Source organism: Orycteropus afer, unplaced genomic scaffold, assembly GCF_000298275.1.
Source record: "Orycteropus afer afer isolate SDZICR_OR568_19922 unplaced genomic scaffold, OryAfe1.0 scaffold00197, whole genome shotgun sequence".
NCBI classification, from domain to species: domain Eukaryota; kingdom Metazoa; phylum Chordata; class Mammalia; order Tubulidentata; family Orycteropodidae; genus Orycteropus; species Orycteropus afer.
Window position 1 is genome coordinate 1066070 of NW_006921784.1, and position 15229 is coordinate 1081298.

The window sequence follows — 15229 nt, forward strand, 5'->3', positions numbered from 1 at the left end:
ATTGGGTCTCAACTTCACCGACATGTTGCCCTTCCTCTAGCAATTGATCCCTCCTGATGACGTGTCCAAAGCAAGCTAGTTAAACAGTGTTGTGTGTGACTCATAAGGTTTGCCTTGGCTAATTTTGATTACCAGGCATTTCTTCCTTGTCTTAGTCTGGAAACTGCTGAAATCTGCCCACCACGAGCGAGCCTGTGGGCACTTCAGATATCATACCAGTAACACAGCTGCCAGCATCATAGCAACACAAAAGCCACCACAGTACAACAAACTGACAGGTGAGTGGTAGACTATATGGTCTAAAAAACACACCCAATGCCCTCAAGTTGTTCTAACACATAATGACACTATAAACTAAAACTCACTGCCATCGAGTTGACTGCAACTTGTAGCAACCCCTCCTTGAGTTTCTGAAGCAGTATCACGATGGAAGTAGATTGCCCAACCGTCCTTCCAAGGAGTGGCTGGTGGGTTTGAACTGCCAGCCTTCTGGTTAGCAGTCAAGTGCCTTAGGTACTTAGCCATCAGAGCTCCCAGGGACACTATGGGATGGAGTAAAACTTTCCCATAGGGTTTCCAAGGCTGTGGTCTTTGTGGAAGCAGACTGTCACATCTTTCTCCTGTGGAGTGGCTGGTCGGTTCAAACTACCAACCTTTCAGTTAGCAGTCTAGTGCTTAACCACTGTGCCACCAGGGCTCCTTTGGCAAACAGTGGGTACTTACACTTGTTAGTTTCCTGGCCTCTAAGTGTAAAACTGACATATGTCTTTGTTTTTCTTTCTGGGTCTCCTTTTCTCTTTTCCCTCATCTTATTTATTTGCATTTCATTAAACAAGTACTATTGGACGCCGACTTCATGCTAGCACCATGCAGGCCTGAGCATGCGGTGGAGAGTAAGACCAGGCTCTCACAGAGCTCACTGCTCAATAGCAGTTTCCCCAAGGAGATAACAGCCCATCTGCACCCTGCCTGGGTCTCCCTCTTTATAAAAACCACTTAACTTTTTCGTTAGAAAAGAAAACTCTTTGTAGCCAAGGATTGGGTTTATTGGGACTCTCTGTCCTCTGGAGTCCCTGGATGGTAGAAATGGTTAAACACCCAACTATGAGCCAAAAGGTTGGGGGTTTGAATCCACCTAGAAACACCTTGGAAGATGGGCTTAGCAGTCTGCTTCTGAAAGGTCACAGCCTTGAAAACCGTCTGGAGCAGTTCTGCTCTGCGCTCACACATGTGAGGTCATCAGGAGTCAGAATCAACAAGATGACATCTAACAACAGCCCTATCCCCCAGAGCCTTGCACTGGCTGTGGTGTGAGCCTTGTGAAAGATCACTGAATGAATGAATGGATAAAATATGAAGTTGGTGGGCAGAGTCTTCAGGGCCCCTGGGGTTCACCGCCCTCCCTTTATGCCCTCCTTCACCCAGTACCCACCTCCACCGACCATGCTTTAGAAGGACACTCAGCTCCACCACTCTGCTTAAAGACATACCCCGCCCATTGCTGCCTGCAACCTTCTCTCCATCTGCTGCCTCTGCCTGCTCGGGCTGCAATGTGTAGATACTCTGGCAATGTAGCGGGGGGGCTTTTAAATTGGGATGAGAGACCTGGAAGACTCATTGGCTCCGCAGGAGTGTGTATATGCTGCCTCCCACCCTGGCTTTTGGCCATGGCCCGGCCCCCATCACCTGCCTGTGTCCTTCATCTGTTGTGCCCCATCATCTCCATTTGTGGAGAAAAGACAAGTTGGTTGAGCTGTGAATGGGGTCAGGGTGAGAGGACAGCAGATGAGGGTCCCCCAGGAACACCAGCTCAGGTTGTGGAAGTGAGGAGTAACAGGGCTAAGAGCTTGGGCTTTGGGGGGTGCTCTACCTACATACAGTAGGATGCTGAGATCGAGCCCAAAATAGAACAGGCTCCTCAGTTAATTTAAAGTCCTTGGTTGGCTCCAGAAGGGCCCGGAGTCCTCTGGTATTGGGTGCATGGCTAATTTCTGGGCCATGTATCTTGTTCCAAGGAGACTCAGCTCCCTTCAGAGCCATAGAGCTTGATACTGTCCTGGTTATGGGGACTTCCTTTGGAAGCACAGGAGGGCTGGTGAGTAAGAGGGTTGGTAGAGGCCCATTGGACCCTGGAGGGCTGAAGTAAGGAGGAGCGAACTGAGTTGGGATTGATCTGGTAGAGAAAACCTGCCCGCAGCACTTGGTATTCAAGCCTCCAGTTCACCATCTGGGAAATGGTCGGGACGCTCTCCCGCCTCGCCGCCCCGGGGCAGGGCTGCGGCTAGCACCCGCCTGGAGAACACCCTCAGCCCGCAGGACGCATCGAGAATTGGCGTTAAACTTTGCAGGTTCAGCAGGCCGGCGGCCAGAGGCGGAGGCTTGCACCCGGGCGCCACGGCCCCTCTCGCTGGCGCGCGCACTGCCCGCCCGCCCCCTCTCCCCCTCCCTTCCGCACCCGCTTGGCAGACACGGCCCAGCCTCCTCCCCCCGCCGCTCCCTGCTCGCCGGCTCCTCCTCACTTGCCCGCCGCCCGCGCGCAGCGCAGCGCAGCTCGGCCAGAGCGACCGGGCTGAGCGCGCGTCCGCCTGGGGCTCCAGCTCTGCCCTGCCCGCCACCCCCTGCCTCCGCCTCCCCTTCCCCACTACCTGCCTCCCTCTCTGCGACTCCCACGCGGTCCGCCGCCCAGCAGCCCGTGGCTCGGCGCTCCGCGCTCCCGGCAGCCAAGATGCCCGCGGCCCGGCCGCCTGCCGCGGGACTCGGCGGGATCTCGGTTCTCCTAGCTTTGCTCCTGGGGAGCCCGGCGGCAGCCCTGGCGGGAGGTAAGCGCCCGGAGGGGCGGGCCGGGAAGGGGGCAAAGTTGCCTGCTCGAGTGCCAGGAGGCAGGGGGTCGTGGCTGACCCGGTGAGTCGCGCACCACGCCCAGGATGGTGGGCGGGGGCAGCTGCCCAAATTCGGGGCTGGGAACCGCGTTCCCTTGGCCCGGGCTGTGTGGAGGCGGGGAGGTGTCTGGAGGACTCCAGCGCTTCTCTGTTAGGCTGCGGACTCCCCTGCCGTCCTCTGGGCTCTGAAGCTGACTCTCCTTCGCAGCCCACATGAGCTCCTGGAGTAGGGCTTCCTCCAAACCCCAGATTCTCAGAGCTCTCTGCAACCGCACCCGGGGCTTGGTGCCAGATCATTCTCTCCCTCTTGGAGTGAGGAAGACTGGCGGGGGATAGCTGAGCAGCCTTCCAACAGCGCTTTTCTTGGGGGGGCGGGGGGACGTCATGCTGCTCCTTACCACTCCAGTACCCCTTGCCTCCTGCGGTTCAAGCTGCCCTGAGGGGCTAAGTCACAGATTGATCCCCGGGGTGGGGAAGCAGGACTTGGGTGTGGCTTTCGCACTGAGCCAGGTGGACAGGGCACCAGGCTCTCTGAACTTGGCGGGGGAGGGGGCGGAGATAGTGGGTGGCAGTGGGGAACCTGAGTCGACGACTCCCCCCTTCTCCCTCCCGACAGCGTAACATCTCTGAGCGACAGCCTAGCATCTTTGAGTGCGGTTCTGTTCGGAATTAGGGGAGGGGTATGGTGCTGCCTTCACCCACCACGTGCTTTCTTGGTGGGAGAGGGGGTCTGTTGAGCGAAGAATGAATGAATGGCCTCTCTTCCTTCCCAGGCGTGTAGCCGCACCCTCTCCACCCCACCGAGCTCCCCCAGGAAAAGTTGTGGTGGAGGGTTGAAGAGGAAAAGAGTGTATCATGCCTAACTCATCCAAAGCTAACCCCAAGGGATGTGAGGGTTTGACCAGGCTACTAGGAGACCCAAGTGGTGGAGAAGGTTGTTAGGTCGGTTGCACCCCTCCTGCGCACAAGGCCCAAAGCGGGTTCCCAGAAACGCGGTCCTCACGTGGATATAGCAGGCAGTTGCAGGGTCTACTCGGGCTGAAGATAGCCACAGCATGCACTCTTTTGCCGCCTGGAGTCCCGTGTCTCCTCTGAGCTATCCGGACCTGGACTTAGAGGGCGAAGGTGCCCGTTTCTCCTCTGAGAATAGTGGAGGGACGCGCACCTGCTTTCAGCACCAAGGTTGTGGACAGCTCTCAGCTCCGTGGGCCCCAGCTGTGGGTTTCTTCCCTTCCAACCCTTCTTCCCCGCGGCCTCGAGTGCCCTCCTCAGCATCCATCAGGCATTTTATCCCCCACCCCCCGCGCCCCTTCTCTTTAAATGTGGAACCCGGAGTGCGGAGAAAAGAAATAATCCATCTCCTTTTGTTTAACAATGCATATCATTAAAAAAAAAAAACCTTTTACGAGGCAATAATATTCACAATTTACACGGGGTCTGGACAGTATTCTCTGAAAAAGTGGGAGGAAGAGATTTAGTTTAAGTAAATCGTTTCTACCACAGCATGCCCTTTCTTGATTAGCTACCTCTTGCCAACAATGGCTTGGTGGCTTTGAAGGAGCCCAGATCCCCCTCCCCCGCCTCCTTTTGGATCTGTGCTCGTTACTAACACAGTGAAAGGGGACCCCAAAGCGACCCAGCAGCTTGCTGGCTTTTCAAAAGTGATTTTATCTCTGATGACCACACTCTCCAATACTCCTTCCTCGGGGAGAAAACGTCTTCATGACATATATAGAACTACCATCCAAGACAATTTCATGCCCTGTCTTTCTCCTGTGACTTCAAACACACCCTGTGTATGTATGTGTGTGTGTGTGTGTGTGTGTGTTAATTTTTAGAACATTTCATATTTTACTCCACACTGTGGCTAGCCAGCATATATTTTTAATTAACTTCAGGTCACTGGCAAATTAAAGTCAACTGATGTAGTACTCTAAAGGGCTCATTAATAGCTGTGTGGCTCTGACTCCGGTGCTCTGAGTCACACACAGGAGAGGGAGCCAGGCTAGCCAATGAGCACTGCCAATACTGATGGTGCATTTGGAAACAATTGACCTCCCACAATAGATTCTATTTTTAATTTAGTGTCCAGTGTCCACTAATGTCAGATAGGGAAGCTGGGTGTTGCACACTAGTTCTGTCTGAGGTGGGAGTGTGGAGTGAGGAGGTTTGTAAGTACTTGAAGTGGACTTGTTGCTGCAGTCTTATGTGGGTCACGTGACTCTCTGGGCCATTTTGCTTCAAGGCATGAAGAAATAAAAAGTGTAACTTGTCTGTGAAGCGGCTGCTTATTGTCTAAGAGATGCACATGGAGAATAATGACACCTGCATCCTAAGACTGCAGAGTCTGAGTTTGGTTTCTTTTCCCCTTGAATAAATACACCAAATTCAATAAGCCTGGAATCTGCTACTTCTCCTAGATTTTAATGGGTGTTGTTGTTCGAGTCACTTACAGACTTTCTTCATTACAGAGTGGCATTTTTTTCCATGAAGTTTTGACTGCCCTGTCAGGAGCCACTTTATCTAAGCTTTGGGATCTTGCTTGTGTTCACATGGCTGAGTTAGGCATTGGAAGAATGATGTTACATTCCTTTCCTCCCCCTTTCAAGGAAAAAGATGTTTCTGCAAAACTTGGCCTGTTTTCTGTTTTGCCCTCGCCCCATAAACCCATTCCTGCAAACTGTTTAAAAGGGCTCAAAATATTGGCACTTTGATATGAGCCACTGAGAATTTCTGCAGCACTCCCATGCAGACGTCCACTAGGGGTGCTCAAAGCTACAGCTGGAGATGGAGGGCAGAAGTGAGGTGAGCCCTGTCTGCAGAGCCACCAGGTGTGTGCAGATGCCAAAGCTCAGCAGAGTGGCGCTCTGGCCTGTGTGGAGGTGACCTCACCATTGCCTCTGCTGTCCATCAAGTGCTTACTACTACGTTTGATTCATACTTCCCAGAGACAAGTCGTTGAGGACACTTGACTCATGGAGCCAAGAGGAGGAGGGAAAAGGGGAAAAGAGGACAGGACATTTGCTCCAAGAAGGGCATTGCTGGAATAGGCCACCTGCCCTTTTGATACCAGTTTGTGGCTACATTTATGGAGCCAAATTGAAAAACACCAAAGAGACCATGGCTAGATTGTTCTTGGGAACTTGACCGAGCTGGGCCCTGAAGTTAGATCTATAGAGTTCAGGAAAAGAACTATGGGAGCTTTAGAATAAGCGCAACCTGAATCCAAGGCCCAGCTCTGTTGTTTATGCAAGTCTGACCCTCAGCAACACTGTCTTCCGAGCCTCCATTTTACCATCTGTGCAATGGGAGGGTGGGGTTGATAGTACCAGCTTAGAAGAATGTTTGTAATGATGACATGACATAGGGCATGGGAAGTACCTGGCATGTAGTAGGAACCCATGTAATGTTTACTTGTTTAGAACAAACTGCTTGTGTTCTCTGAGTGGGCATCAAGAAAGCAAATGCGTGTCGGAGCTATTGTGAAGCAGATGTTGGCATACACATCTTGATAGTTTAGGCTAAAGTGAAGGGGGTGGAGGCAGGACACTGAGTAGCCCCAGATGCCTGTATGCTGTTTTTGGCAAGTGAGACTTCCACCTGGCCTGGTGCAGAGTCCCTTCCACTCCAAACTCTCATACCATGTCTGGTTGAACCTCTTCATTGCCCTCAGGAAATTCATGGTAGTGGAGATGTAAGAGATGTGTAGCATGCTAGGCTAGTAGTTAGAAACTCTGGTGATGCAGTGCCTAGGCATTTGACTGCTAATCAGAAGGTTGGCAGTTCAACCCCACCAGCTGCTCCATGAAAGGAAGATGGGGCAATCTACTTCTGTAAAGATGTACCAGCTCAGAAACCCAGCGGGGGTTGCTGTGAATCAGAGTCAACTCGATGGCAGTGAGTTTGGTTTGGTTTTTTGGAAGCTAGTAGTTGGAACAAAGACACAGGAAGAGAGTCTTGTGGGAAAGGGCATCTACTCATTCATTCATTCAACATTGTCTGAGAACTTCTTACGTGTGTAGTAGGCCCTGTATCAGGCACTGGAGATATAGAATGAAATGATGATATGCCCCAATGATGGTAGCCTGGGAAGAGAGATCTGCAGCTAAGCCACAGCATGCAGGCCATGTAGCAAGTGTGTGGGAGCCCAGAGGTCCCTGGGTGGCACAAATGGTTTGCACTCCACTGCTAAACTAAAGGTTGGAGGTTTCAACCCTCCCAACAGTGCCACGGAAAGAAAAGACGTGCCAATCTGCTTCCATAAAGGTTACAGCCAAGAAAACTCTATGGAGGTGTTCTGTTATGTAACCACTGGGCTGCCATGAGTCAGAATGGGCTCAACAGCAACAGGAGAGCAAACGGGAAGGGGTGTTTAATTCTCCCCAGGGGTGGTCAGTGGAGGCGGCCCTGCAGTGTCATGTGATGGGTACCGGCAGCCCGAGGAGAGAGTTCTACAGTAGCACAGAGAAGATAAGGCTTGCGCCATAGTTAAGTTGTGTCAACTTGGCTGGGCCTGGTTTTGAGTGGCTGGGCAGCTGGATGTAGTTATTCTCCATGATGAGACTGGTCATCAGCTCCATGGGGGAATCGACTGTGAGCAGCTGAGCAGGTGCCTGTGGGATGTGGTCTGCTTCCAGGATAGAAGAGTCAGCTTTGAGGAAGGGCTCTGCAGCTTTTTGGCACACTTGGACGCTGCATGTAGCCGAGTCTTCATTCAGCAGCCTGCCATGTCTCCTGCTGATCTTGGGACTGATCTTGGGACTTGGCCTGCTGTGTGGTTTGGTAGCATCGGGACTGTGCCATTTTATTTGTTGACCTTGGGCTTGTCAGCCTCAGCAGCCAGTGGCTGCCTGAGTGAAGAGACACCTCTAGCTCCAGTGGGATGGGAGCAAGAGGCCGAGCTGAAGCCCAAGGCCAAGGGACCTTCACCCAGCCCCTACAGCTTGGCACTTTGGTCTCAGACTCCTAGCTTCCTAAACTGAAAGAGAATAAATTCCTGTTTGTTGAAGCCATCTATTTGTGGTATTTCTGTTAGAGCAGCAGGAGGTAACCAAAACAGTTTCGCTACCCCTCTCCGAACACATCACATACTCACGGGATGGGAGAGATGAAAACAGAGGACTGAGTAGGAGAGGCTGGCAGACAGGTGCACATGTAGTCACATGAGAAACAAAAAACAGGCCTGCCTGTCCTGTTTGTCCTGCCCAGGACTCCGTGGGTTCAGTGCATTAAAGCTGGAACAAAGGACTGTGAGCTGCGGTGCTCACTGTTGTCCACTAGAGGTTGTGATGACATCGACAGAATCTTCCCTGAAGGCCATGAGGCCCAGCTGCAGCACAGACAGCTCTCTGAGCAGCCCTGGGTAAACACTGCTTTACTGGATTGGCATATTTGCATAATCTTATGCTTACTGTACTTCCTTCCAGGCAGCCCTTCGGTGATTGTGAAGATGGGGATGAGGAAGGGGACAGGGCTGCTTGGAGGGGAGAGTAACCGAAGGATGAGTTGGACAGAGGTCAGTGTACCTGAGTGATGTAATTTACTAGAATCTGGCAGGAGCTGTGTCTTCATAATGGGAAGGCTGTTCCAAGCCTTGGAATAAGTGCTTTCTGTAGATTTGTTTGGAGAATCCTCCCCCAAAACCACATAGGGTGGATGGAGTTCTTAATAACCATTTCATGGATCGGGGACATTGAGGCACTGAGAGGTTAAGGGATGTTACCAGCATCGCAAAGCCAAGAAGTGGTGTCGGTCTGGCTTCAAACCTAGGCCTGAGTCAGGATCTGTTAACATCACTTCCCACTATTGCCTCTTAGATCTACATCCCCCTAGCCCATTATGCAGATTCTGCTATCAGTGCTAGGGGTGAAGCTGATAGCATGTTAAATGTATACCCAATGCACCATAGTTGAAAGGTATTTGTTTTAGTCTCTGAACCTGTTTTGACCTGATATATAACACGGGAGTAAAATATCTACCTGCCAAAGTTCTCAAGAACAGTTATTAAGAATGAGTGTGAATGTACCTCCCTCATAGTACCCACTGAGTTGATTCCAACTCATAGCAACCCCCACTGGGTTTCCAAGGCAGTAAATCTTTATGGAAGTAGATTGCCCCATCTTCCTTCTCTGGAGCAGCTGGTGGGTTTGAACTGCCAGCCTTCTGGTTAGTAGTCAAATTCCGTAGGCACTGTACCACCAGAGCTCCTTACCTCATAGTAAGCACTCAATAAAAATTTGCCTTTATTGTTGTTCTTAGTCACTGATGAACTCCTATTCCTCCTTCAAAATCCAGTGCCTAATTCTCTTCTTTGAAATCTTCCCTTGCTTCCCTCTTCTCTAATGCCACCTGTGAATAATACTTTGGGCTCCCACCACATTTTATGCCTCTATTATAGCACTATGATACAGAAGACTGAAGAAGAGCTGATGCCTTTGAATTGTGGTGTTGGTGAAGAATACTGGAAGACCGTGGACTGCCAGAAGAACAAACAAATCTGTCCTAGAAGAAGTGCAGCCAGAAGAATGCTCCTTGGAAGTGAGAATGGCCAGACTTTGTCCACCTACTTTGGTCATGTGGTCAGAAGGGACCATTCCCTGAAGAAGGATATCATGCTTGGTAAAGTGGAGGGTCAGTGAAAAAGGAGAGGGCCCTCAACAAGATGGATGGACACAGTGGCTGTTAACAATGGGCTCAAGCATAGCAAGGATTGTGAGGATGGTACAAGACTGGGCAGGGCTTCATTCTGTTGCCCATAGGGTTGCTATGTGTTGGAATGGACTCAACGGCACCTAACAACAACAATTATAGCACCATGGAGTCCCTGGGTGGTACAAACGGTTAAGTGCTTAACTATTAGCAGGAGGGTTGATGGATCAAACCCACCCAGAGGAGCCTTGAAAGACAGGCTGAGAGATTTGTCCCCAAAGGTTCACAGCCTTGAAAGGGCTATGGAGCATAGTTCTGATCTGCAGTACTTGGGGTTCCCATGACTTGGTGTTGACTCAACAGCAGCTAACAACAAGAACGGCAACATTAGGGCACTGATGATGCAGGACTTAGCAATTGACATGCCTCTCTCCCACTGGGTAATGAACTCTTCAAACACCTCAGTTAAATCTTATGTTTCTTGTTGTTGTTTTAGGTGCCATTGAATCAGCTCTGAGTCATAGTGACCCCGTGTACAATAGAACTAAACACTGCCTGATCCTGGGCCACCCTCACAGTTGTTGCTAAGCTTGAGCCCATTGTTGAAGCCACTGTGCCAATCTATCCTATTGAGGGTCTTCCTCTTTTCTACTGACCCTCTACTTTGCCAAACATGAGGTCTTTCTCCAGGGACTGGTCCCTCCTGATGACATGTCCAAAGTCCATGAGACAACATCTCTCCATCCTTGCTTCCAAAGAGTGTTCTGGCTGTAGTTCGTCCAAGACAGTCCTTCCAAGCCAGTTTCTTCTTCTGGCAGTCCATAACGTTGAATATTCTTCACCAACACCAACTAAATCTTACTCACCTGTATCTCCCACAGCCTATAGCTAACCCCGCCTAAGTGTTCCTCACATCTGAATCTTAGTTGTGGGATGGTGGAGTTAGAGTCCTGACACTTGTAGTGAATCCTTGCCTCTTTCTTCTGCATCCTTGTGGTCTTAGGCAACCCATACAGTTCCCCATTCCTCATCTGACGAATGGAAGTAACAATAGTACCCTATCTCATGGGGTTGCTGAGAGGAAAATCAATGCGATAACAGATGTGAAATCACTGAGAAACCCTACAAAAGAGAGGAGGAGAAGGCGAAATAGGAAGATGAAGGAGAGACAGACACTTCATAAAGAGAAAAAAAAATCTTTGTGAGAATAGAACCACACGGTGGGCATTCAGCCAGCCACTGCTGAAGCCATCTTTCCGAAGGGAACAGTGACTACAATTACTCACTCTGTGGCTTGTTGTTATTGTTGTTATTTGCCGTGGAGTTGGTCCTGACTCATAGAGACCCCTCCTTGGGTTTCTAAGGCGGTATCACTATGGAAGTAGATTGCCCAACCTTCCTTCTGAGGAGTGGCTGGTGGGTTTGAACTGCCAGCCTTCTGGTTAGCAGTCAAGTGCCATAGGCAGTAGCCTACCAAAACTCCTCTCTGTGTCTTGACGCATGTCAAAATGGAAACATTCTGGACATAACACTGGTTGTGGAATCTGCCTTCTCGTGGGACTGGCAGCTCCAAATCCAGCAAACAACCAGCTGAAAACTGGGCATATCTCACCAAGTGGATGAAAAGCCAGGCTTCAGAGTCAAAACAGCTTGAGTTTGAATCTGTGACTTTCTTGTAGGTGTGTGAGCTCAGGTGAGCCACTTTGTCACACTGAGAGAATGATGGGTCTTGCCTGGGGTTGATGGGGTGTGCAATACCCACTTCCTATGGGATAATGTAATGGGGCTGCCAGGTATAGACATGCTCTTCCAAAAAAAAAAAAAAAACAGGTTAACAAGGGACCCTTCCTGGTGTCTATAATATTTATCAGATAGTAGTAGTTCTTTAGCGGGCAGTGGTGGTTCAGTGGGAGGGTTCTCACCTTCTGTATGGGACACCCAGGATCAATTCCTGGCCAGTGCAGTTCACGTGCAGTCACCACCCATCTGTCACTGGAGGCTTGCATGTTGCTGTGATGCCAAACAGGTTTCAGTGGAACTTCCAGACTATGACAGACTAGAAAGAAAGGCCTGGCAATCTGCTTCCAAAAAAATCAGCCAGGGAAAACCCTGTGGATCACAATGGTCCAATTGCATTGTGTGTGGGGTTACCAGGAGTCAGGGACTGAGTGGGCAGCCGCTGATAACAACAGCAACAATAACAGTTGTTCAGGCTTCTCACCTGCCTCAGTCTTACCCCTGATGTTTACATTATCTTGAGGAAAGTGACCCAGAGACAGGAAGAGTCTTACTCAAGGTCCTACTATAAGTGGCAAAGCCAGATCTTGAACCCCTGACTCTGCCTTCTGACTCCCACTCTAAGGTGGCTTCTCTCTTCCTTATTTTAAGAAAAATGGAATCCCCACTCTCCCTTAGGCTATGTTCTGACACACGAGGAGATGTGGCATTGGAAGCGTAAGGGCATCTGTCTCATTAAACCAATGGCATCCATTACCCAAGTCAAGTATTTACATTATGTGGCCATGGAAGTAACCACATAAAAGAAGCTTTAATAGAAGCTGAAATCAAGCCATAGCTCCTCCCCTGCTGACTTGGCACCTGAATCTTCAAGGCACCAGCAGACCATCTTGCACCTGGGAATGGTGCCATCCAAGCAGATGGCTCCCATCAAACAAGCATGCGTGAATCAGGGAGGCTCAGATTCCAGGCCAGGTGCCCCTCCTTTGCTTCCTTGCTCTCACCATGGGTCATGGATACTGGCCGATTGAGAAACGCAGCTAGGATCTGAGATGCGAAGAGCCAGGAAAGGGGTGAGTGAGGTGTAGATAACGGGGTCAGTGCCAGCCTCAGGCAAGGAGCTGGACCCCTGGCATGATCCAGGGGCCTGGAGGTTAGAACAAGGTAAGGGGATACAGTTGAATTCACAGGATCTGGAGGTTGGACCTAGTCTTAGAAAGAAGAAGGGGTGGGCACGAGTCCCTGCATCAGAGTTCCCTTGTCTGGTCCCACTCATTCCCAGTTTGGGGATATGCATGTGTCCAAGCTTGGCATAGTGTATTGATGGGTTCAGGATTCCAAAATGGAACACTGGCCAAAGACCAAGAGCTTATCTGAGCAAGGCACTGTAGCATAGGAAAGAGCACAGACTGGAGCGAGAGACAACTGGGTTCCCTATTGTGTGATCTTGGACAAGTCACTGAACATCTCTGAGATGCTGGCGTCTGTGGGGCGATGCTGCTGCTGCTGATTCGTTGTTACTGTTGCCATTGTTGAGCTGAGTCTCAGATCAGTGCTGGCTGCCTAGAGAGGGAATATTATATTCCAGTCTGATGTTGTTGATGGCATAGTACGGACAGGCATTGGGCATAGAATGTGAAGACACTTGGAGACAAGGCCCAATCTTCACATCATTGGGGTAAACTTGACTTAGGTAAAAGGTAAGCCAGGGCAGGAGTCGGAGGGGCAGAGGGCAAGGATAAACTGATGTGTTCAGGCATGTAAACAACCTACTGCTGTTGAGTCAATTCAGTCTCATGGTGACTTCACGTTTTACAGAGCAGAACTGAGTGACACAGGGTTTTCTCGGTTGTCATCTTCAGATGACATGTACTGCCAGGCCTTTATTGTGTGACGTAGCTGGGTGGGTTCAAACTGCCAACCTTTGGGCTAGCAGCTGAGCACAAACCATGTGCTGCCCAGGGACCAACTAGTCGGCATCCAGTCGACTCCAAACTCATGGCGACCCCATGTGTGTCAGAGCATAACTGTGTTCCATGAACTTGTCAATGGCTGTGATGGGTATTAAAATGTGATCTCAACAGACAGGATTGGGGAGAAAGTAGAGAGAAGCTTCAAGTTAGCATCCCAAGAGCCTTTTCCTTCCCATGATAGGTTTCTCGGTGGGAGAACAGGATGTGTTTTTCAAGCATGTAGTTCCATGCATAGTCTTAGAGATACAGCTGTCATATTATGTGATGTATGGTAGCGTAGTGCCTAAGACATTTTGACTGCTAACCAGAAGGCTGGTGGTTCAAACCCACCAGCCACTCCTTGGAAAGAAGATTGGGCAATCTATTTCCATAGAGATACCACCTTGGAAACCCAAGGAGCGGTCTCTATGAGTCGGATCCAACTCCACGGCAGTGAGTTTGGTTTGGTTTGGAAATGGTGTGAAAGGGTGTTTAGAAGAATGTACCCGGAGTGAACTTTCTAGTAGTGGGGGACCCAGTGCTTGATTAGAACTCAGATAGGCCTGAGTGTACACTGCTGTTACTGGGGAGATGCAGGGGGGTGTGGATCAAACTGGGTGCCACTGTCAGAGGAGGTGACATAAAATGACTGTCAATTTTTTGTGCCATGTTTCAGCAGAAATGGATTCTTTTTTGTAAAAATATCCCTATGGTTAGTCATAACAACAAAAACAGTTTTCATAAGCCCAGCTTACATGTATCACTATACCCACAAGATTAAAACTCTCTACTAATTCACTTTTGAAGCTTTCTAATGCGCCCTGGTCAGAACTGTCATTCTTACCCAGTGACGATGACGCTTTGAATCACATGGTTTTGTCTGCAACAGCTGGAAGCACGTAGCCAGCATGTTTTTATACTCGCCGAGTTCCTCAAATTTTCTGGTGTTTCAGCTACAATATTATGGCATGTAGTATTTGTGAACTTGTATCAATAACTTTTTAAGGACTATAGTAATGATTCAAGGAAAAGAAAGAGAAAATTCACAAAGGCTTCTGCTCCGTTACTAATAGTGTTGTAACTAAACGTGTGATTCAATGTAGAAAGATTTTACAAAATACTTTTGTTGTTGGGATTCACATAATCTAAGAAATATTACACTTAAACAATTTACAGCTATATTGATCACATATTATTCTATGATTAAAATTGATAATAAACATAACTGTTATTGTTGTTGTTATGTGCCGTTGAGTCAGACCTGACTCTTAGCAACCCCTTCTTGGGTTTCTGAGGCAGTATCTCTACAGAAGTAGATTGCCCTGTCTTCCTTCTGAGGAGTGGCTGGTGGGTTTGAACTGCCAGCCTTCTGCTCAGCAGTCAAGTGCCTTAGGCACTACGCTACCAGAGCTCCTTCATAAACATAACTAAGGATTCTATCTTGGTCTGGTACAGGAGGATGTCCACAGTGGGGATGGAAGATGACACCATAAGACAACACACTGGTTGACATCAACCCTAGTGACACCACTGTGGATACGGATCCTAATTCTGCCATGTATGTGGTGTGTGATACTTGGAAGACACTTTCTCTCTCTGAGCCTCAGTTTCTCATTTGGAAATGAGAATCTAATCAACTTTCCTCTGCCTCCCTCCACAGGGTAGGCTATGACAATGCAATGCATCTGGCCAGCTGCACGATTCCAAGAGGATCTATGCAGAGTGTAGTCCATGTGCATGGTGACCTCTAGAGTTAAGCAGTGCACAACCTACTCAACTGTCCATGACAGACCTTGAAATGGAGGTGCACCAGTGAAGTGATCGTGTACCAGTAAAGACTGTAAAGCAATCTGTAAAGGGAGAGGGCCAAAGCTCCTTTGACTTCTCATTCGTTCCCTTGAGACTTCTGATTAGGCTTCTACATTCCATGCCCCCCTTTAAAGCAGGTTTACCAAGTTGTAAAGCTAATGTGGGGCCAACCACCTTGGAAATTAATGGAAAATATGTAGAATC

The 15229-nt window shown here is 49.4% G+C and overlaps 1 protein-coding gene across 1 annotated transcript in view; it reads left to right on the forward strand.

Annotated features, from left to right (window-relative positions):
• The first annotated feature begins 3934 nt into the window (after nucleotides 1-3934).
• The window catches only part of SEZ6L (seizure related 6 homolog like), a 294911-nt gene continuing 283616 nt past the window's right edge, over nucleotides 3935-15229 (forward strand). The window contains exon 1 of the mRNA XM_007947985.1: nucleotides 3935-4004. Coding sequence (XP_007946176.1) covers nucleotides 3935-4004 — 70 coding nt within the window. The remainder of the gene's footprint in view (nucleotides 4005-15229) is intronic.